Here is a 23,807-nt window from a genome sequence, read left to right as displayed (position 1 = left end):
TATTGTCTGTGTGTTCTATAATTCCTCCATTTACATGATTGATGGGAAGAAGTGCTGGATAGTATATATGTGGTGTAAATGTGCTAGCAACATATATAGAAATTTTCATTAGAAAGCATTTCTCGAAAAAAGAAAAAGAAAGTAGTCGTCTTCTGTCAATTTCAATATTTTACTATCCAAGCATATTCTTTCGATGTGATCATAGACAAACAGATATGAAACTAAAAGGGTACAGTCATACATAACATATCACAGCAGATGGCAGTGAAATCTGATTCACACCAAATGATAGTACTCCGCACTAATCAACGCTTAGAACTGCCCCCACACCACCGCACTCCACTAGTCCTGTATCTTCAAATATGCAATACAACAATATGTATGGAGGAAATAAAGGGTTTCTCACCGCAATATAGATTCAGTCTGTCCAACAGGAACCTTCATGCTCCGACGATCCGGAGCAAAAAATACTCACAATGCCTTCATGACATGTATTTCTTAATTTCTTCTTAGTTGCATACTAAAGCTCACAGCTGACGTATTCACCAGACACGGACGCCTAGGTACGTCCTCACCGGTACGCGGTGAGGACGTACCTGGGCATCCGTGTCTGTGAAATTTAAAGGAGATTATTTCTCGAAACTGAAGTAACGGAACTGTATTTTTATTTTAAACATCCAAAGATTTCCTAGTCAAACTAGGCATAAATCCCATCTGAAGGAAGTACTCAATCGCTTCTGGCAGGCTGCGCCTAAAATTCTGACCTAATAATCCTGTATTCCCTGTATGGTTGGCCTGGCAACATTTGAATTATTCTTCAGGTTTGAGCCAAAATTGAGGAATGTTAAGAAACACTTAATCAAATTATACTGCAGGGATATTACTTTTATGTTATTATTCTCATGTGTGGCATAATACCTGTGAGCTACCGAATGACTACCACTAGAGATAAGCAAACCTGCCGAGGTATGGGTTTATATGAACCTGAACTCTTGAACTCATGAGACCCCTCCCCACAAAGCTCTGCCCTATTGTATGCCTCTCCATGTTCAGTACACTCCTGAATAGTTATGAACAAGGAGCACATGGTTTACGTCTATACATTACCTGCTCATTGACGCGGCTGTGTGGGAGGCTCCCTGCTCTCCTCACTTCCAATCAGCCAATCAGAGCTGCCGTGCACTGATTGGCTGATGGCGAGCAAGGGGAGCCGGGAGCCTCCCCCACAGCCTCAGCACTGAGCAGGTAATGTATGCTCCGGGACAGGGATGCGGGGGTTAAAGGGACCAGCTTACGTATCCGCAGTGGAGTGAAAATTCCGCTGCGGGTATTTAAAGAGTCACTGTCGTATTTTTTTTGCAGAAATCAATAGTCCAGGCGATTTTAAGAAACTTTGTAATTGGGTTTATTAGCCAAATCTGCCATTATCTGCATGTAAAAAGCCTTTTCCCAGGTCCCCCCCTCCTTCCTCTTTTTCATCCACTCTGAAAAATCTGAAAATTGTGACTTGTTGCAGGAGACGTCCCCTGTCTGCTCTAGGGAGAGGGGAGGGGGGAGGAGGAAGGAGGGAGTTAGCCGGCAGCAGAAAGCAGATAACAGAGGATTACAGGCACGGAGCTGGGTGACAGCTGTAATCTGAGCTCAGACAGGTCAGTGGTGACTGTCCCAGGAGATAATGGGTGAGGTATTTGTAGATTAACTCTTTGTTGTCCTGTTTTGGTCTTTTCTTTAGCTCTCTCCATAGGAGAACAATGAAGACAGGGGGGAGAGCTTCAAACTGCTTTTTCATGATAAAAATGCATTTTTTGGCTAATAAACCTAATTACAAAGTTTCTTAAAATCGCCTGGACTATTGATTTCTGCAAAATAAAAAAAATATATAAAAATTCACGACAGTGACACTTTAACCCCATAGCCCTTCACACTACATGGATCCGCAGCGGATTTCGGTGCAAACTCGCAGCATGAAATCCGCTGCAAATCCGGTACGTGGGAAGCTACACATAAGCATGATGAACACCTCACTGAGCACAGATGTTTCTGCCCCATCACTTTCTGATTGGTGGATACTTTACCCACCCCTGGATCAGCATGTGATGGCATATTCTAGTGATATTCTACTACCCTTTCTGACGTGGCTATGATACTACAAAGTAATGCACCCAAACATGCCTAGAAGTTATCCTTGTGCATTCACTTTCAGGTAGGACACTACTGCACAACTAAGCCCACACGTTCCCCATTGAATGAGTGCTGAATATCAGAGAAAGCACCTACAAAACATAAGCCATTATTTTAAATGTATTGGCTATTTTTAATCATCAATAAATTCGGTATACCAATCTAGTACTTGAGCTGTCAGTTTGAAGAGGAAAATTTCAACAAAATTAAGTTACAGTATATCAAGAATACAAATGTCAATGCAATCCTACAAGTGCAAGGCACGGATTCTTTTCATGGGTGTCTTTTACAGAAACTTCAAACTATAAAATAATTTATGTTTTCATTTTAGCTGTTAAAGTCCTGTAGTTTTTTCAATTCCTCTTTCTCTGGTGCTGTTTTCACTATATAATGCGATTGGGTGACACAGTAGTGAAGGGCTAGTGGCAGATACCGATACACAATACCAGAGCTTTCTGACACGGACGTCCCAGAATGCTGGACGATAAATTACTAATATGCAGTACATTTTACTTATTATTTGGCAACAGAAATAAAATTGCTGAAATTAAAAAAATAATTGTAGTTTAAGTGTGACATTTAATTTAGGTGTGAAATTCAAGTTCAGAATATGTGAACTGTAGAATATTCCTGTATAATGTATAACCAGTATACCCCATAGTCATTAAAGGAATCTGTCTTGTGAGCCCTAAAAACAAAGTGAGAGTTATTAAAACATACCTAAATTTACGGCCATGCAGGTTAAGGAAAAAAAAAAAAAAAAGGCTTGTACTGTCCCAGGCACTGCTATACTAAGTGGCCAGGTGGTGGAACTTAGGGTCCATTTACACAGAAAGATTATCTGCCAAATATTTGAAGCCAAAGCCAGGAATGGATTTGAAAAGAGGAGAAATCTCAGGCCTTACTTTATGACCTGATCTCTGTTTATAGTGTTTCTGGCTTTGGCTTCAAATCTTTGGCAGATAATCTGTCAGATGATCTTTCTGTGTAAATGGACCCTTAGAGCCCTGCATTAAAGGAGACAGCTAGAGAGTTGTTGGTCAGAGCTATGGAATGATCCACCTCTTGGGAGTGTGCAACAAAGGTGCCTGAATCTCTACAAGGCGCTTTTTTATGGTTATGAAATGTGCTCAATCCGAACTTTCGGTATGTTTTAAAGCGAATCTGTCGGTTGTAATTCGTGTTCTAATTGACGCTGTTTGTTAGCAGTTAGATCAAGGAGACACATGGGACCTTTCATGTACCAAAACCTGGGAAATGCTTTTATTCTCCTGTGCAACGTGTCAAGGAGGTTTTCCCAAGCTCTGGAAATGCTGCAAGCTGCAATGCCTCCTCACCCCTGTCTTAGGCTGGGTTCACACTGTGTTTTTCCTATCTGTCCAATGTATCTGTTTTTAATTGGTCAGCCCTATTTTTGTGTACGTTAAAAAATGCATCCGTTTCGATCCTTTTTTCTTTTTTTTTAATAGTGGAAGTCAACAGAAGAACGGATACAAACGGATGAACACAATTGCATCGGTTTTTTGAATACATTTTTTCCATAAAACAAAGACGTTAAACGGATAGGAAAATAGTAGTGTGAACCCAGACGTAGCTTGATTGACAGCTGCAAGCAGGGTCAAGTATAGGAGGAGGAGCAAGGAGGCGTTCCAGCTTTCTGCACTTCAGGGGCTTGAGAAAGCCTCTGACACCTTGCACAGAAGAATGAAACTATTTTGTATGTTGTAGGACTGTAAATGGTTATATGAGCAGTATCATGTGTTTCCGTGACCTAACAGCGACAGCAGTTTGGAATGTAAATTCCAGCTGACAGTTTTACTTTAATTCCTTTCCCCACCTTCTATATGGAACCGTCAGCAGGTTTGAGGGGTCAGAACGTATGACAGATTCCCTTTAAATAATTGCTTATGAAATATTTTTACATACTAAAACCATAACAGAGAAGGACATAACAGAAAGGGCTTCCCATGGGTCCAACCAAACTGCATTACTTCTCCAGCGGGCATGAAAAGTTCAACTGCAATCCTCATCAGAGTCCGTTATGGAAAAAAACACACTAAAATCCCAAGAATCACTTCACCGAGTCAATTTTACATTGTGCAGGAATGACTAAAGTAATGTTATATTTCGGCAAAGATGCTTTCCAGGAAGCCACAGTAAACAGTTAATCATCTTGGAGAAGTTCCTCGATCTCCTTGTCCCAGTTCTCGTCTTTTAGTTTGTCTGTCCCAGAGACTACTTCATATTCCTGGACCACTTGCTGCAGTTCCTTTATCCAGTCTTCGGATTCCTCTGAAGGGAAAAAAAAAAATACAGAGATCACATTTAGGGTGGTTTCACGTGCCTAAAAAGCCAATGTACAGCTACAAGGAAAAGGACATCTTGAAATCTACATAAAGCCATAAAAAAGCAGCTTCTGGAGTATTCCTTTAACAATCGAGAGACCCAATGCACTTGACTGTGGATACGAGCAAGTAGCTTCATTTTCTGGGCACACCCAAAAACCAACCAGACCATGAAAAGCTAGTTTCTCCCAGCATGCCAAGCATGTGTGGCACAATGCAGAAAGTCTATCATATTCAAACTCTCATTGTATGTATGACCAAGTGAACGCTTTACATCCGGGTGCCTCTTCATTATGGCAGTAACTTATTAACTTTAGACTGGAAAACAACAAACTGCAGCAAATGCTTGCCGAGAAGAATCCTAGAGCATTGCCCACCAGTCTGATGAAAGGACTATCACCATCATAAACATTTATTGCATATGCACAACAAAGGCCTTAAATGCTTGAGTGATATGGGTTCCACATCTGTGACCAACACCTGTAGGAAGAACAATAGGACCATGATATCCAATCACTGAGTCATAATATTCTTCCTATTAAAATCAATGAAGTGGTCCCCTTATACACCCTGGCCACCTCTGATTTCACAGATAAGCCAGTCTGAATATGTCTGTCTACCACCAGATGCAGGTCCAACCGGCTGCAGATATGCTATAAATGGCTAAATTTAAAACCTATTTAAAGGGGTACTCCAGAAAAAAAAAATTCTTTCAAATCAACTGGTCTCAGAAAGTGCCAGACATTTGTAATTTACTTCTATATAAAATCCTCCAGTCTCCCAGTACATATAAGCTGCTGCATGTCCTGCAGGTAGTGGTGTATTCTTTTCAGTCTGGCACAGTGCTCTCTGCTGCCATCTTTGTCTATGTCAGGAACTGTCCAGAGCAGTAGTAAATTCCTATAAAAATCATCTCCTGTCTATGTTCTCTCCGTGTTTGCGTGGGTTTCCTCCGGGTACTCCGGTTTCCTCCCACACCCAAAAACAAACATTAAATATTTATATATATATATATAATGAATCTTATCTTGGAGCGGCACCACCTTTACACGGTGTATTGGGTGCCAGCGGACAGTCGAGACCACGACTTGGCTGGATATATAACAGGAATCTCCACGGCACTCCAAAGTAATCAAAAATTGTGATTTATTCCATGGTGAAAACAGCACAGCAAAGTGTCAAATAGCGACGTTTCGACGACCTCCGTCGTCTTTTTCAAGCGTGATAACACTACATACATCAGATCCTCTTATACAGGTGAGTAGATCAATCTACAACAGTGATTGGTGCACTAGTGCACGTGACATGTAATTGACAGACAAAACATTTGTTACAGGAATTATATTACTGTGTTTAAGGTACAATATTTCTTGTACAGGTGCATAGTGAAGTGAAAAAAATAATAAAAAAATGCTCGAGCCAGACGGCGAGTCATGCATAAAGTCCGATAGTTATATTCAGTACGTATTGATTGTAGCGGTTGCGGCTCACACCCAATTAAGTCAGGAACCTCGGCAGCAGGATGTAGGAGAAAATTCATGTCCACACCCATCAGGTGTAAAAGCAAAAATGCATGTTGAGAGTAGTAGTATGGTGGGAGCAAGGTACTTCAGGTCGCTCTATGTGAGATCGCATCACCCCAATACACATAAGTGTATGGTACCGCGATCTTGCTTATTAGAGCTGCCTATTCCCCTGTTCCTAACTACAAAAACGCATGATGTATGAACAGTCACCAACTTGTTTAAAGAAACATTGCACGGTACTAAGGACAGACAGGGAGTATGGCCTCACCCCGGGTTTATGACATCTCCGGTACCGCCTCCACTCTTTGTTCTGTGACCTCTCCAGGTCTTTTTCCCGTGTTTTTTCTTTCATTTAAAATCGCAGCCAAAAAACGCCGCTTCTGAATGGTGGCTGTATTATTTGGAAGATTCCAATGTTAGATGTTGACATGCATGCCTAACATTGGAATCTTCCAAATAATACAGCCACCATTCAGAAGCGGCGTTTTTTGGCTGCGATTTTACATGAAAGAAAAAACACGGGAAAAAGACCTGGAGAGGTCACAGAACAAAGAGTGGAGGCGGTACCGGAGATGTCATAAACCCGGGGTGAGGCCATACTCCCTGTCTGTCCTTAGTACCGTGCAATGTTTCTTTAAACAAGTTGGTGACTGTTCATACATCATGCGTTTTTGTAGTTAGGAACAGGGGAATAGGCAGCTCTAATAAGCAAGATCGCGGTACCATACACTTATGTGTATTGGGGTGATGCGATCTCACATAGAGCGACCTGAAGTACCTTGCTCCCACCATACTACTACTCTCAACATGCATTTTTGCTTTTACACCTGATGGGTGTGGACATGAATTTTCTCCTACATCCTGCTGCCGAGGTTCCTGACTTAATTGGGTGTGAGCCGCAACCGCTACAATCAATACGTACTGAATATAACTATCGGACTTTATGCATGACTCGCCGTCTGGCTCGAGCATTTTTTTTTTATTTTTTTTTACTTCACTATGCACCTGTACAAGAAATATTGTACCTTAAACACAGTAATATAATTCCTGTAACAAATGTTTTGTCTGTCAATTACATGTCACGTGCACTAGTGCACCAATCACTGTTGTAGATTGATCTACTCACCTGTATAAGAGGATCTGATGTATGTAGTGTTATCACGCTTGAAAAAGACGACGGAGGTCGTCGAAACGTCGCTATTTGACACTTTGCTGTGCTGTTTTCACCATGGAATAAATCACAATTTTTGATTACTTTGGAGTGCCGTGGAGATTCCTGTTATATATATATATATATATATATATATATATATATATATATATATATATATATATATATATATATATATATATATAAATCTCCTGCTCTCCAGCTTGGAAAGAATACACCACGTCCTGCTGGACAAACAGCAGGTGATAAGTACTGGAAGAGTTGAGATTTTTTTAACGGAAGTAAATTACAAATCTCTGGCACCAGTTGATTTGAATTTTTTTCTGGACTATCCCTTTACCAGCAATAAATAATAACTTTACCTTCCGCTGTGTCGAGCTCATCTCTTTTGTCAAGAACAAACTGTTCCATTTCTTTTCTTAGGTCTTCTTGGTTGATATTGCAGGAGTCAAAAGCTTCACTCACAAATTCTGACACTTCAGGACTGGTAGAAATCTCCTCATCTTCCTGTGTATTGACATTGCATGATGGTTAAAGGGAATTTCCCACAAATAGGTTATGTTGTCCAATTGCTGTATCCTCACCAGTCTCTAAAAAAGGCTACACTGTTGAAGTAAATTTAGCAGTTTTCATACCTTATTTTATATCATACGTCATGGTGCTTGTTCAAGTAAAAAGTAATCTTTTATCAACTGCAGATTATGTTAAGTGGGCGGGGCCTCGCGGCATTAGCGCCACTTAGCCCCGCCCACAACACCACCGTTGACCCCTGCTTCCTTGGCGGCCATTGGTGGGCCGACCTAGAGGGGGTGGAGCCTAGACCTTTAGGTCAGCCTGTTCCAATGGCTGGTGAGGGGGCGGGGCCAACGGTGGCGTTGTGGGCGGGTTTAAGTGGCACTAATGCTACGAGGCCCCGCCCACTTAACATAATCTGAGGTTGATAAAAGATGACTTTTTACTGGAACAAGCACCATGACGTATGATATAAAATAAGGTATGAAAACCGCTAAATTTACCCTTGACACCTGTGTAGAGATGTCAGAATGCACAAAAGGGGGTGACTGTGTCACTTTAAGTAAAGCTGAGGGCAATAGGCCCATATGTTACTGATCAGTGACTGAATACCTGCCAATCAGACAATTATCATATATTCCCATCATCCCTTAGAAAAACTCTTCTTTTACCACTAATATATATATATATATATATATATATATATATATATATATATATATATATATATATATATATATACACATACATACATACATACACACACATAATATTTTTATTTTTACCAATGATCTAAAAATATATTTGATAACAATGTTATAGTGTCATTTTTACACACCAGATATCCTTGGGGCCAAATTCACACACAGTAAAATAAAAGCTAACTACGACCCCAGTTTAGAGTGAAAATTATACTATGTGAGAACACATGCAAAAAACGCCCGTACATTGCAAAAGCAAATGGCAAACAATGAATTTGTTCATTACTTGGGCAGTTGTAATCAATTACGAACGTAATTCTATACACTGTGCGCACTGCCAGCCCATTTCCCATTGGCTTCTAGAGAGCGCATTATTATATTGAAAATACTGCTATAGTTTTATCTCCAAATTACGGCCGTATTTTACATTATTTTATGGTGTTTGAACATAGCCTCGTCGTATACTGCAACCAGATAACATTCTTGGACTCATGTCCTCAAGTATTAAGAGAAGTCTGGCAAAACTTTTTATTAAAGTATTGTATTGCCCCCCAAAAGTTATACAAATCCCCAATATACACTTATTACGGGAAATTAACATAAAGAGCTTTTTTCCCTGCACTTACTACTGCATCAAGGCTTCACTTCCTGGATAACATGGTGATGTCACTTCCTGGATAACATGGACATCTATGCGGGCTGTGGCTGCTGGAGAGGATGATGGCAGAGGGATGCTCAATGTCCCTCCAGTGCCCAGTGTCCCCCTGCCATCATCCTCTCCAGCAGCCACAGCCAGCACAGCCCTGGGAGTCGGGGTGTGACATCACCATATTATCCAGGAAGTGACATCACCTTGTTATCCAGGAAGTGAAGCCTTGATGCAGTAGTAAGTGCAGGAAAAAAAGCACTTTATAAGTATTTCCTGTAATAAGTGTATATTGGTAATTTGTATAACTTTGGGGGGGGGGGGGGCAATACAATACTTTAATAAAAATTTTGCCGGACTTCTCCTGTAAAAGCATATATGTCTATAGTATTGATCCTGATATTTGAATTCAAAATTTAACACTGATAAACACTAAATCACAACGTCCTTCAGGTCTATTACTACATGGACCATGTGCTATCAAGAATTAACACAAATGCTAAATAACCACAAATACTACATGATTGTGTGTCAGGGAAATGGCTATGGTTCTCACTATGTGCAATTCAAAGCGCCTCTTTTACGTTCTCACTACAAACCTTATAAGACAAGGCTTGTTGAATAGTGTTTGGGGGGGGGGGGGGAAGCTAAAAAAAAACATGGTCACAGTAGAAAAGTTAGCAATAGGATGATATTTTATCTTCTATCCGACACCACATGCAATGTGAGAGACTATGCCGCGAGTATTTTGAAAAGAGAACATTACCTCCGTAGTTTTATGTGAGGGCTTGATAGCAACTGGTGGAGTCTTTGGTCTTACAGTTTCTAGGGGAAAAAAAAAAAGGAAAAAGAAATCCTTTACAAACCTGTAAGTGCCATTTTGTGACATCTGCAATACTTAGTGCTTTTTATAGCCTGACTCACAATGCAATATATTTTTGCTCCATTTATAAACACTGGCAATTTTGAACTAATTTATTTCTATTTACTCTTCATTAAATGTAAAAAAGAAACTAACAACCCACAATGTAACCAGCATACAACCAAAATAAGGGGAAAAGGGGAGACTCCATATTTACACTCAATAACTGTAACCACCTGCTTTTAAAGATTACCATAAGACACATAGTAGAAAGCAGAATCTTAGGTCCCTATTACACGGAGCGATAATCGGACAAATCGGCCCTATCCGGTAAATTTTTGTTCCGTGTAATAAACACAACGATCAGCCGATGACAACGATCATCGGCTGATCGTTGATTTAGGTTTGGACCTAAAATTGTTGGGCGCCCACCACGCATCGATACGTGAAACAGCGATGCCTGGCCGGCGGCTGACGATTTTCAAATTGTATACATTACCTATTCATGGTCCAGGGCTCCTCCTGCGCTCTGCTTCTTCCCAAGTCCGCTGACAGGCCGCTCGGCCAATCACTGGCCGGGACAGCTGCGACCAGTGATTGGCTGAGCGGCCAGTGATTGGCCCGTGTAATAGGACCCTTAGTGCCAGCAGAACAATTCTTACTCTCGGATGGGGATTTGCCATCCCTTAGAACTGCATTTGTTGTTCCCTCTACTTCCCCGCAGTCAGTAGAAGTCAATCAATGAAATATGTGTAACCTAAGATAATGCAACTTGTCCTGCAAAAATACAAGCCCTTATATCACTATAGGAAAAAAAAATAATGCAGAAATGGGTAAAAAAATACTGTGTTCTTAAAAGATGTACCGCAGCCATCTCATATGTGCATACTCCTGAGAAAGTCACCAAGAGTGACGGAACGCATGCAGTACGGGGACCCGACTCTGTGGTATTCACCCTCCACGGGGTGACACCAGCTTTTTCTTACTGCCTCACATTTTGGTTTTGCTTTTGGCCCATGTATTTTTGGCACTTTAGAGATGGCACTCTATAGGTGATTTTTCACTTATGATTACAGTAAGGTCTGTATTATATTTCATTCCACTGTTCAGGGATCAGAGTTGTAGTCCTGGGGGTTTCTTTGTATGGTGGGTTCTCCCTATGTGGTTCGATTTGTGGTTTTAACTTGTACAAGTCCTGGTTTGTCTTTATGTACATAATAAACAGATTGTCTTGATTCATGTGTGGAGTGCAGCCTTTCTGGTTACATTGTGACTTATAAGCCTTACTTAGCAGGATAAAGTGCCTGCTTCTTACTATGGGTTAGGTCTGGTGCTGCAGCTCAGGCATATGCATTCGATAGCTGCCGGCCAAACAAAAGTTCAGCCAAAGGCTTTCTCCCCTCTTTCCAGCAGCTCTCCCATAAATAAGCCTGATTCGGCTGATCGAGCACGTTTATTTCTCAAGAACAAAGGAGATAAGTTGCTGCCAAGCACCTCTTAAAGACCAACAGGCCAGATCCATTCCCCTCTCCCTTGACAGAAGACATTAAGGAACAATAGGGAAGACCTCAAACCTATCAGACTCCAGTGATATCAGTCATCTCAGGCATCACTTATCTTCCAGCACAGCTATAATATAGTGTCCCCTGTGCTCCCACAATGCACTTCTGCGGAACAGAAATCAGACTCTGTACTGAATTTAGCTTTATAGCCAAACAAAGACTAAAACAGAAAACAGTACAAGCATTTACATCAACATAAGATGGTGACTTTTATACAACCTGCCAGATAGTAAATATATAATATTACAATTAAACAATTCAGAGCACTCACAACAGTAAAAGCCGAAAGTAAAACACTTGCTGGTCAGTACCAATATAGAAAATAGGTGATAATACCAAGTTCCACACCTGGGGGGGGGGGGGGGGGAATCATTCACACTTCACACGTTCCTGTGCAAGGGCTGTAAGTATGGACGATGAGCTACAGAACTGAGTACAAAGCTCCAAGCAACATAATGAATGACGAGGGGAGCTACGTACTCCGCTCCGCTGTGTCAGTATAGTAACAGTTTCTGAGCTCCAGGCGTTATGAATGATGATGCCGGGAGTCGTGAAATTCTGGTCCATAGCACGTTGTTTGTGCACGGTCTGTACTTACAGAATGTGTAAATGCCCCATAATATAAAATATAAATAATATGGTGTAAGAAATTTTTATGGAATTATTGGGAGCAGATTTACTATCGCAAACATGCCAAAATTGTGGGGTAATTTGCAATCAAACTTTCAGTGCACAATTTTGTTGTAAAGTAAGCCAACTATAGGTTGTATAGATCAGACAGGCTAAAGACGCACCAGATCTATCACAGTCAAGACAACTATAATAAATCTGGCACATTCTAAGGCTGGTTTCACACTGTTCATGTGTAACATAAAAATGTAAGTTGCTATAAATGGATTCTGCTCTATGCCATACACTAGAATCTGTTTCCCACTGAATTTTTTTATAAGATTTAAAGTGTACCTATCATTTCAGGACAGCGGCAGGGTACAGTGAAAAAATATCGCAGGTGGGAAATCCTCGTATGAAGCAAGTGGGGTACAGAACTCCCAGAAGCGCTGCTGACAGCACTGTAACACACTTACAAAGAAGTCTACCACACTTCCTTCCTTTGCCTGTAGCTGAAGAGGACAGCACACCTGCAGATTTTTTTCTGTGTATCCTGCCACAGTCCCAAAGCGATAGGTACACTTTAAGGCCGGGTTCACACATCATATAACACCGTCCGTGTCACAGAACGGCCGGTATCAGTGAAGTTCATCAGATTAGTGAAGGCATAACTGGATGATCTGTATTTCTATTGAATTGGGTCGTTGTGTGTGCCCGCATCCCAGTTCACCATTGAACACAATAGAGAGTGCGGCCGAAGCTGCACTTTCCATTGTGTGACCTGTCAGGGATGTGCAGCCGCTATTTAATAAATAACGGCAGCACAAAATTGACATGTCAGTTTCTTGTGCTGTCGCTATCAATCCTGGCCGGAGTGTATACTATGTGTATACACTCTGGCTGTGATTCCATAGACGGCAGCACAACGTAAGTTTCCTATTAATCACGGCCGTTGTTTCATATCAACAACAACGGCCGTGATTATTAGGAAACTTACATTGTGTGAACATAGCCTAACAGTGTGAACCTAGTCACACCTTGTCTAGCCTATGTAAGAATTAGAAAGTATTAGTAAATCTGCTCCATAATGTCCACCATGCATTCATATATATCTACAGAAGCAAACATCTGCTTTACCTTCTAAGTCCCCATCATTTTGCTTGCTGTTTGTCTTATCAGAATTTCCGGTAGCTTGCTGGGCAGCCAGAGCGGTCAGCTGTGCAGATTGCTTTATGAGAGACACCCGATAGAAATAGTTCCTCCAGAAGACCTCTTCTTTCACACTAAAGAGAAAACAATAACATTCACTTGAGATAGACGAGTATCTTTATATATTGGTAATCAATAACCATGCCTGTACATCTTCAGGGCTCATTCACACAAGCATCAGTTAACTTCATTCTCCCGTAAGTTTATAAATAATGTATGAAAAACAACAACATAATAAATGTTATGCCGCCAGCCTACTGATATTGGTTGGTGCAGCTGACTGTGTAGGGGAGGCAAGTGCCCCACTCTAATTTAAAGCAATATTCTCTAGTTTTCAAAAAAAAAAAATAATAATAATAATTTCAATCCCTCCACATTACTGGATCTTTTGAAGAAAATGTTCTTGTTTGGATCTAGAGACTACAGCTCATAAAGTGCAGAAGCGGATATAGTTGTATCCAGTCTAGATAATGCTCTGTGAGCCAAACAGCCTAGAGCTGCTTGAAAGGGAGTCACAGTAGTCAGCAGTCTATGACAATCGTCATCTCATCATGCAGATCATCATTCCTGCTTTCCTTACACCGTGTAGACTTTATTTGTCAAACATTGAGAACACTTACAGTTTTGGAACAAGATCAAATCTCATCCGATTGAGCAACTCATCTTCTTGCAGCATCACAAGGGCAACAGAGTACATCTGGTCAAAATCAAAATTAAAATGGACACCGGCAGGAGGGTCTCGTAGGAAGTTTCTCCGGTCCTTAAAAATGAGATAAAGGTATACACTAATAATACAAACTGAGCAAGTCGGGAATGAAAATGTAAAATTTGGCTTTTATAGGTGGGTATTAAAGAATTAGGGTCCTATTCCACGGGCCGATGGGGGCCCGATCAATAATGTAAACGAGCGCCGATCTGCTAGATCGGCGCTCCTTTACTGGGCCTATCACATGGCCCGGTAATCATTTAGCGAGGGCTGCAGGGACATCGTTACCGATGTCCTTGCAGCCCTGGTTTAAACACCATACTTTACTTAAGCATGTTGCAGGTCTTCTCCAGCGCTCCTTCCTCCCGGTTCCCGGCGCAGCAGCAGCTTTGGTGCGGCCTGCCTGAGCTGACAGACCGCTCAGCCAATCACTGGCCACGGTGGTCCTGGCCAGTGATTGGCTGAGCAGTCTGTCAGCTAAGACAGGCCGCACCGAAGCTGCTGCTGAGCGTGGGATCGGAAGGAAGAAGGAGCGCAGGAGAAGACCTGCAACATGCTTAGGTAAAGTATGGTGCTTGTGAAATCTTCGGTCGCACCAACCGCGCATCGCTGTGTGGAATAGCGATGCACGGTCAGTGCCCGATGATTTATGTTTGAACCTAAATGAACGATCAGCCAATGACACGATCATCGGCTGATCGTTGTCTTTATTCCACGAAGCGATAATCGGCAGAATCGGGCTGATTATCGCTCGGTGGAATAGGACTAGAGTACTCATTATCTCCTAAAAGGATTGGGTAGAGGGGATAACATTCAAAAGGCAACAGTGGCTATATAGTACAAACACAAGAATTAGCACAAGGGACACAAGTGAGACACCTAGTGGCCCAGACTTTAGGCCTGTTTTACTGGGTTAAAGAAAATGTTTGGAAGTATGAATACATAGGCTAAGGAGGTGATTTGGTGCATTGGGGGTGCAACTAACACCCCCAGTGCACCGATCTGTCCATAGACACACACAGCTCTGCTACACACAGTTGTATTGCTGACAAATGCCTAGCACAACAAATAAAAGTCCTATGTTCAAACACACCCAGAAATTAAGACTGATCACATGACTCCAACATCATGGAAGGTCTTGCAGGACTTTCATCGCCTGTTCTGTAGCTGCATGTGGCGTTCTCTTGTTAAAAAAGGAGCATCCTATAGTCCATAAATTTACAGTAATATATACATTTTAAATATACATTTACTCGCATTTTAGTCATAATAACTAGTAAGCTAGTCTGATCAATGCAAGAACCGTACAAGCAGGCCCGCTTCTGCCATGAGGCAGGCTGAGGCTTCCGCCTCAGGCGGCAGCTCTTGGGGTCCTGCAGGGGGCGGCAGAACCTTCCCTGACACCAGTGGCGTCTGCGTCTGGCATTTGCACTCCGGGGCTGGGTCCAGCTCCCCCCAGCTCAGCCCCTTTACAATCACATCCATTTAGCAGACGTGCCATGCGCAGGCACATCTGTTACAGCACACTTCTGATGGCTGACGTCACTTTTCCGACGCACCTCAGAGGAGCCGGAAGGGGAAGGAGAAGGAGATGAGGGAAGCCAGGCCCCAGAAGAAGGAAGACACAGCTGAGGAGAAGAGTAAGTGTTCTTTAATTTATTATTGTGTCCACTTGGAGGCTGCACAGTGAGCGGGTGGGCAGGGGGGATGCTGCAGAGTGAGTGGCAATGGCGCCCCCCCCCCACCCAAGCACAGCATGGCCTAGCTCCGCTCACCCCTCCTGCCCCACAGAGACAGTGTCTCACTGTGGGCTCTCAGACCAGCACGATCCGTACCCCTCCTTCACCCCCTGCCTCTCTGCCTTACCTCACAGACAGGGTCTCAGTACGGCTGCAGCGTTTCCTGGACCCTGTGCTGGAGCGACCATGCCAGAGCCTGTCAGAGTACTTAAAGGGAACCATTCACCCCGTGGCCCCCGGCAGAAACTGACATACAGTGACATAAAGTTCAATATACTTACCACATCGCTCCCGCTCCCGTCCCGAAGCCCGCTGTTGACACGGAGAAATCGACGATTCTTCTTCTCGCGCCCATTATGGTAATGAGCGCCGCCGGGTCCGAATTCCAGCCTTCTCCCCGCCTCCGACACTTGATTGACGCCAGGTCCTCTTCCTCCTCGTCTTCTTTCTTCTCGCCGGATCCCGCGCAGGCGCCATGACAGTCGTTTTCCGCGCATGCGCAGTTCACAATTGAAGCCGCTCCGCAGCTTCACTGTTTACTGCGCGTGCGCCGATTTGCTTGAAGACCGTATCCTGTTTACCGCGCAGGCGCAGAAGAGGTGACGAGACCATCACAGCGGCGCCTGCGCGGGAATTCGGCAGAAGACTGAAGACGTCAATCAAGTTCCAGGAGGCGTGGATGGGCGGCGATGAGAAGAGGACCTCATGAATAAGTTGGACTCGTCCGTCGTTTCCTATGGACGTTGGACTCATCTCAGCTCATTACCATAATGGGCGGGAGAAGAAGAATCGGCGATTTCTCCGTGTCAACAACGGGATCCGGGACGGGACCGGGAGCGATGTGGTAAGTATATTGACCTTTATGTCACTGTATGTCAGTTTCTGCCGGGGGCCACGGGGTGAATGGTTCCCTTTAACCCCTTCATGTACTGCAGTGTGTAAGTCACACAGACTTCACTTACAGGCTGCAGCACAAAGGGTTAAAGAGCTTCAGAGAATTAGAGGTCTGCTTCTTCACTTCTTGTACAGTGATAACCCCTGACCTCCGATCTCCAGCTGCCAGTAGGTAGAAAAATGTGCGGGCTCCGTGCAGAGGTCAGGGGTCACCAGTGCAGCGCAGTGAAGAAGACCTCTCCTTCTCTTATGCCCTTTAATTATATTTGTGCTGCAGCCTGTAAGTGAAGTTTTTATCACTTACACCCTGCAGTACATAAGAGGATCATACACTGTTCTTTATAAAGTAGGAGGCTTATGTGGTTCTGCAGCAGCTGAGGTGTATGATGAGGTTCTGCAGCAGCTGAGGTGTATGATGAGGTTCTGCAGCAGCTGAGGTGTATAATGAGGTTCTGCAGCAGCTGAGGTGTATAATGAGGTTCTGCAGCAGCTGAGGTGTATAATGAGGTTCTGCAGCAGCTGAGGTGTATGATGAGGTCCTGCAGCAGCTGAGGTGTATGATGAGGTTCTGCAGCAGCTGAGGTGTATAATGAGGTTCTGCAGCAGCTGAGGTGTATAATGAGGTTCTGCAGCAGCTGAGGTGTATAATGAGGTTCTGCAGCAGCTGAGGTGTATGATGAGGTTCTGCAGCAGCTGAGGTGTATAATGAGGTTCTGCAGCAGCTGAGGTGTATGATGAGGTTCTGCAGCAGCTGAGGTGTATGATGAGGTTCTGCAGCAGCTGAGGTGTATGATGAGGTTCTGCAGCAGCTGAGGTGTATAATGAGGTTCTGCAGCAGCTGAGGTGTATGATGAGGTTCTGCAGCAGCTGAGGTGTATGATGAGGTTCTGCAGCAGCTGAGGTGTATAATGAGGTTCTGCAGCAGCTGAGGTGTATAATGAGGTTCTGCAGCAGCTGAGGTGTATGATGAGGTTCTGCAGCAGCTGAGGTGTATGATGAGGTTCTGCAGCAGCTGAGGTGTGTTATGAGGTTCTGCAGCAGCTGAGGTGTGTTATGAGGTTCTGCAGCAGCTGAGGTGTGTTATGAGGTTCTGCAGCAGCTGAGGTGTATTATGAGGTTCTGCAGCAGCTGAGGTGTATTATGAGGTTCTGCAGCAGCTGAGGTGTATTATGAGGTTCTGCAGCAGCTGAGGTGTATTATGAGGTTCTGCAGAACATAATACACAATGAGAAAATAAGTTTACTTATAGCTGAGGTATCGACGTGTGAATAGTTGCTACACAATTGATTCTAGAATGGGGGGGGGGGGGGCGCCATTTTAATTTTCGCCTCAGGCAGCAGAAAAGCTAGAATCGGCCCTGCGTACAAGGTCCTGCAAATTAAAAACATTACTATACATGTGTCTTCATCTGAGAAAACAAAAACACAATGTGAAGTTATAAATCTACATATACTGTATTTACACTGGCAGAGGTGTGAACGACAGGCGTTACAGGACTATTCTTACCGCTGACAGGGCCAAGATTTGCTGTTGAATGGTTTCCTCTTCATTATAGCCGACCCAAGGAGGAACCGCAGCTTCTGTTAAGAGAACAAAAGAACGTTTTGTTTTTTTTTAAAAGGGGGGGGGGGGGGGCTCAAATTCAATTATAGAACCAGCCCCACATGTTATCAAAGGTAAAAAAAGAAGCATCCTCCTGTGTAGATAAATCTTGGGGTTTGTATTGGACTGTTTAACCAAAATATTCGCAAATACCTATATTGTGCGGCGGTTTGGGCACATCTATAACTCTTCACCTTCTACGAGCCATAACTCTTTTATTTTCCCAATATGCAGAGTCCTGGTCCTGCCCACACTACTTTCCGTCAATTAATAGCGGTCGCAGAAAACTGACATGTCAGTTGTTTGCGGTGCCGCTAGGGATCCCGGCCGGAGCGTATACTATGTGTCTACGCTTCGGCCGGGATCCCATAGACAGCAATGCAACGTATATTCTCGTAATAATCACGGCTATTGTACAACGGCCATGATTTTACGAAAATATACATTGTGTGAACAAAGACTTACAGTGTATTAAAATATATATATATATATATATATATATATATAAAACTTATACTTTAAAACATACACATAGTAAAACACACAGTAAAACAGGATACACACCACAGGATCAGACAGGAAAAACAGGACATGCCAGAGTGCCATTCAGTACTATGGACAGGTGTCTGAGTAAACTCAATAATTGTACATGGATACAGGAAGGATACATACCTGTCTTTTTACTTGATTTCTCTTGTACAAACCTCTCCTGTTCTTTCTGGAACTCACCAATGATAGTCTGGTAATACAGAGAAAACAAATTCACTTGGGATGTTTTCTAAATGGCGCAGAGCAATGTACTGTGACTCCTACACAGGCCGATTATTGTGCGATAGATCGCTATATCCTTTGCATCTTTTGAGCCGACCTCAAAAATCATTGTTAGGCTGGGTTCACACTACGTATATTTCAGTCAGTATTGTGGTCCTCATATTGCAACCAAAACCAGGAGTGGATTAAAAACACAGAAATGATCTGTTCACACAATGTTGTAATTGAGTGGATGGCCGCCATTTAATGGCAAATATTTGCTGTTATTTTAAAACAACGGTCGTTGTATTGAAATAATGGCAGTTATTTACCGTTATATGGCGGCCATCCACTCAATTTCAACATTGTGTGAACAGATCCTTTCTGTGTTTTTAATCCACTCCTGGTTTTGGTTGCAATATGAGGACCACAATACTGACTAAAATATACGTAGTGTGAACCCAGCCTTAATGCGTTTGCTAGTTTTTCAGTATAAACACTTGTTGTGCATAGTGCACTTTCATATATCTGATGAAGAGGACACACGTCTTGAAACGCCTCATATCTGTGCTGATTTAAATAAATTCTTTTAATGTAATTGAGCCATTGACAACTCTTTTCATGGACAGCGCTGACCTAGAGTACCAAAAGTTTTTTTCTGTTGCTCACATATCATCTCCACGGGCCCCCGTGTTTTTGGGAGTATCCCGTTTCCGGTACAGTCAGCCTGGCAGTCCCTAGAGTGTCTCGATATACATCCAGTTGGACGACATTTTGGATTTGGACTTGTACCCAACAGCTCAAGAGGGGTGATATGCATAAAGCCCAAGTGGCTTTCAGGTGAGCACCTTTTCACTGTTTCCGTTTTTTCCATATATTGAGGTATGACATGAGGCGCCCGTGCCTGGTTTTCTTTCTCTTTCTGTTCCACTTTGAGAGATGGGATACAACTATATTGATGGCAGAAGGAGGGGGTCTGTGTAATGTTGGGTAGGTCATTTCTTTTTGGTTATAAAGCAATAAGAATGATGGTTTTACTGGTTTGTTAAAGTAAAACAGTCGGTTGGAATCCATCTGGTGCAGCACCAGAGATACATGAAGCTATACATATAATAATCTCCCGGCCTGTCACCAAGCAGGAGCAGACAGAGAGGAAGAGCCAATAAAATCTAAAATCCTGATGATAAACAACAATCCCTGAATGTATCAACGGATCTGACGTCATAAGGGAGGAAGGTTGAATACCTGAACTGCTGTATGGCTGATCTACCTGAGAAATTACAAACTACAGGGGTTAAGTTTGGTCACTGTCACCATCTGTCACTTAATAATAGCCTTACAGAACTGCAGACAATGGGGGAGATTTATCAAACTGCAGTAAAGTAGAATTGTCTCAGTTGCACCTAGCAACCAATCAGATTCCACTTTTCATTTTCCAAGGAATCTGTGAGGAATGAAAGGTGAAATCTGATTGGTTGCTAGGGGCAACTGAGACAATTCTACTTTACACCATGTTTGATAAATCTCCCCTGTTTTTATTTTTACACTAAGGATCAAACTATAGATGTCAGAGACAGTGGGGGTGAACAAGCCCTTAAATGTCACTTTTAAAAGAACTTTTGACATGTCCTACAGATTGAAAGTCTATGGAGGCTGTCTCCTCAATTGAACTAGAGATCATAACGAGCTGGGGAGAGAAGTGCTTAAAGGGGTATTCCACTCATAACTTTTCATATGTTACTGCCCATTGTGAGACTAACAATTCCATCTATACTTTTTATTATCTATTCATTCTCCCTCCCCCATTTCTCCACTGCTGCTTTCTTCTGAAGACACAAACATCTGTGTGTGAGCTTTTCTCTCTCTCTCCCCCCTCCCTCCCTTCAAGGACGGCTGATGTAAACAAGTCCCTGGCTGACTTTATCTGTAACTTTATAGCTTCTTTGTAATGCTGGGAGGGTTAATTTGAGGTCAAGTTGCTGATGAACTCACTGTGATTAATCCTCCCGGCATTACAAAGTTGCAGATAGAGACTTGTTTACATCAGCCATCTGGGAAAGGAGGGGGAGACAGAGATAATAGCACACAAACAGTTTTTTGTGTCTTTATCAGTAAGCAGCAGCTCAGAACTGGGGGAAGGAGACTGGATACTAACAAGTATGGAAGGAATTGTTAGTCTCACCATGAGCGTCAACATATGAAAAGTTATGTTTGAGTGAAATACCCCTTTAACCACTCGCTTCTCCTGGCTACATGGGGCTGAACACCCAGACACTAACCAATCACAACTCTCTCAACTCAACTCAGACACGAACGCTCTAAAGGTGCCTGAATCATAACCCAACAAACCTTATCAATGATGCCGTCGATTTTCCCTTCTTCCACAGACTTCTTGATAGTATGGGCAGTTTCCGTGACTGATTCAGAGATCTTTTTGGTGGCGACTGAGGCCATGTTCAGGAGATAACCTGAGACAAAAACAAAACAAAAAGACACAAAGCAAATTTAAGATCAAATGGAAAAACTGGCAGAGCAGACATTCCTGTGTCGGGCCGGGTTCATCAGCTCCTATTCCTGTTCAGCAACACGTGACAGGTGAACAGGTGGTTACAAACACAATGACAGCGTCGTCCATCACATCAGGATTTCCCTCTATTGTCTCGCTGTATTGTAAGTAAAACACAACAGATCGATAAGCTGTTACTCTGTACTGAACTCCATCATCCAACGGGGTGGAAGGCTGAACAGCTCAACAGCGGGCTGGCCTATGGTATGGACTATATACCCAGTCTCCTGTCCCTACACATCAGAGCGCTATGGAATATGCTAGCCATATGCTGAAATAAGAAAGGAATACCAGGCATAGCCATCTCCAGACCAGGGGGCATGGAGAGACAAAGCTGAACACTAGTGAGACTGAATGCCAAGGCGATCGATGCCCAGCAAGTATCCCCCACAGGTTCCAATGATATAAATAGGAACCATGCACAATACTCGATAGTCGGTAGACAGACGCCTCCCCAAGACCAGCACAAGAATGTGGGATGTCTGGAGAACGACTATACTCCAGGGGGCGCTGTGTAAACTCTCTAACACATTAGAGATGCCCAAGCAGTATGCCGGTCACTGACAGGAGGGCTGCGTCCTGCCCACCACCTCGCCGACTGCAGGCTGCCCCCCTCCTCCTCCTCACTGACTGCAGGATGCCCCCCCTCCTCCTCCCCACTGACTGCAGGATGCCCCCCCCCCCTCCTCCTCCTCACTGACTGCCGGCTGCCCCCCCCCCCTCCTCCTCCTCACTGACTGCCGGCTGCCCCCCTCCTCCTCACTGACTGCAGGCTGCCCCCCTCCTCCTCACTGACTGCAGGCTGCCCCCCTCCTCCTCCTCACTGACTGCAGGCTGCCCCCCTCCTCCTCCTCACTGACTGCAGGCTGCCCCCCTCCTCCTCCTCACTGACTGCCGGCTGCCCTCCTCCTCACTGACTGCCGGCTGCCCTCCTCCTCACTGACTGCCGGCTGCCCTCCTCCTCACTGACTGCCGGCTGCCCTCCTCCTCACTGACTGCAGGCTGCCCCCCTCCTCCTCCTCACTGACTGCAGGCTGCCCCCCTCCTCCTCCTCACTGACTGCAGGCTGCCCCCCTCCTCCTCCTCACTGACTGCAGGCTGCCCCCCTCCTCCTCCTCACTGACTGCAGGCTGCCCCCCTCCTCCTCCTCACTGACTGCAGGCTGCCCCCCTCCTCCTCCTCACTGACTGCAGGCTGCCCCCCTCCTCCTCCTCACTGACTGCAGGCTGCCCCCCTCCTCCTCCTCACTGACTGCAGGCTGCCCCCCTCCTCCTCACTGACTGCCGGCTGCCCCCCTCCTCCTCACTGACTGCCGGCTGCCCCCCTCCTCCTCACTGACTGCCCCCCTCCTCCTCACTGACTGCCGGCTGCCCCCTCCTCCTCACTGACTGCCGGCTGCCCCCTCCTCCTCACTGACTGCCGGCTGCCCCCCTCGCTGACAGGTGACAGCACACACATTGCCGGTCACTTACTGCCGAAGCCTTTGGCCTGCTTGATCAGCACATCATCATCGTCCTCCTCCTCCTCCTCGGGGGTGTTCCCTTCGGGGTCCGCGGGCCCTCTGCTCTCCCCCTGCTCGGTAATTGCGGGTCCCTCATCCGCTGTGCTCTGGGTCGGCTGAGCCTTCTCTTCGGTGGGCTGTGAGTCCGGCTCTGGGTCCAAGCCCAACCAGCTGCCCAGACCGCGAAACATGCTGCTGTCCGAGCCCGGTCACGATCCCCCAGCTGCTGACACGACGCGGTTACCGATTAGGACCTTGTTGTTGTTGTTTTGCCGTTACACCGTCAAAACTTCCTTGTTCTGCCTTCTACGTCACCAGCAGCCGCTCCAACCAATAGCGACAGTTGTTGTTTTCACGTGACATCCACAGAGACGTCCACGGCTCGGCGCCGCTCAGCCAACCGGTCCTCATCAGGCCTAGCCACGCCCCCGCTCCACGCTCTCCAGCAGCTCAGTCACGTGCGCCTTGTCTACAGCGCAGTGTTGTGCGCCTGCGCAGAAGGAGGAATTTTGTGGTATAATTTATGCAGTTTACATGTATGTATATATTTGTATATATGTTACTAATAGTTACATTTTTTTTATTACATACTGTATTCTGTTATAGCAATCTCATGCTTGTGTCCAATCTCACCTTGAGTTACCTCAGGACCTTCTCCATCAATGGGAGTCCTCTCTCTGCAGTTGTTAGGAGAAGGCCTGGGGTCGTAGTTTATTACTAATTT

At 44.3% G+C, this 23,807-nt stretch overlaps 1 protein-coding gene across 1 annotated transcript; it reads right to left on the bottom strand.

Annotated features, from left to right (window-relative positions):
- Positions 1-2,290: 2,290 nt before the first annotated feature.
- Positions 2,291-23,467, bottom strand: SYAP1 (synapse associated protein 1). The gene is made up of 9 exons (XM_069971251.1): positions 23,055-23,467; positions 21,366-21,484; positions 18,939-19,005; positions 18,171-18,244; positions 13,946-14,085; positions 13,254-13,399; positions 9,850-9,908; positions 7,586-7,730; positions 2,291-4,473 (listed from the first exon to the last, which is right to left on the bottom strand). Exons 1-9 carry the CDS (start codon positions 23,272-23,274, stop codon positions 4,346-4,348), a joined length of 1,098 nt encoding a protein of 365 aa, XP_069827352.1. The 5' UTR covers positions 23,275-23,467; the 3' UTR covers positions 2,291-4,345.
- Between the last annotated feature and the right edge of the window lie 340 nt (positions 23,468-23,807).

Source organism: Dendropsophus ebraccatus, chromosome 5 (genome assembly GCF_027789765.1).
Source record: "Dendropsophus ebraccatus isolate aDenEbr1 chromosome 5, aDenEbr1.pat, whole genome shotgun sequence".
In the NCBI taxonomy this organism is placed as follows: domain Eukaryota; kingdom Metazoa; phylum Chordata; class Amphibia; order Anura; family Hylidae; genus Dendropsophus; species Dendropsophus ebraccatus.
This window is presented reverse-complemented; position numbering and strand designations above follow the sequence as displayed.

Coding starts and splice junctions, on each gene's coding strand:
- SYAP1 (XM_069971251.1), bottom strand. CDS start 23,274: ATGTTTCGCGGTCTGGGCAGCTGGTTGGGCTTGGACCCAGAGCCGGAC. Junction 14,086..18,170: donor AAATCTTGGCCCTGTCAGCG/GTAAGAATAGTC, acceptor CTCATTTTTAAG/GACCGGAGAAACTTCCTACG. Junction 7,731..9,849: donor CCTCACATAAAACTACGGAG/GTAATGTTCTCT, acceptor GTCAATACACAG/GAAGATGAGGAGATTTCTAC.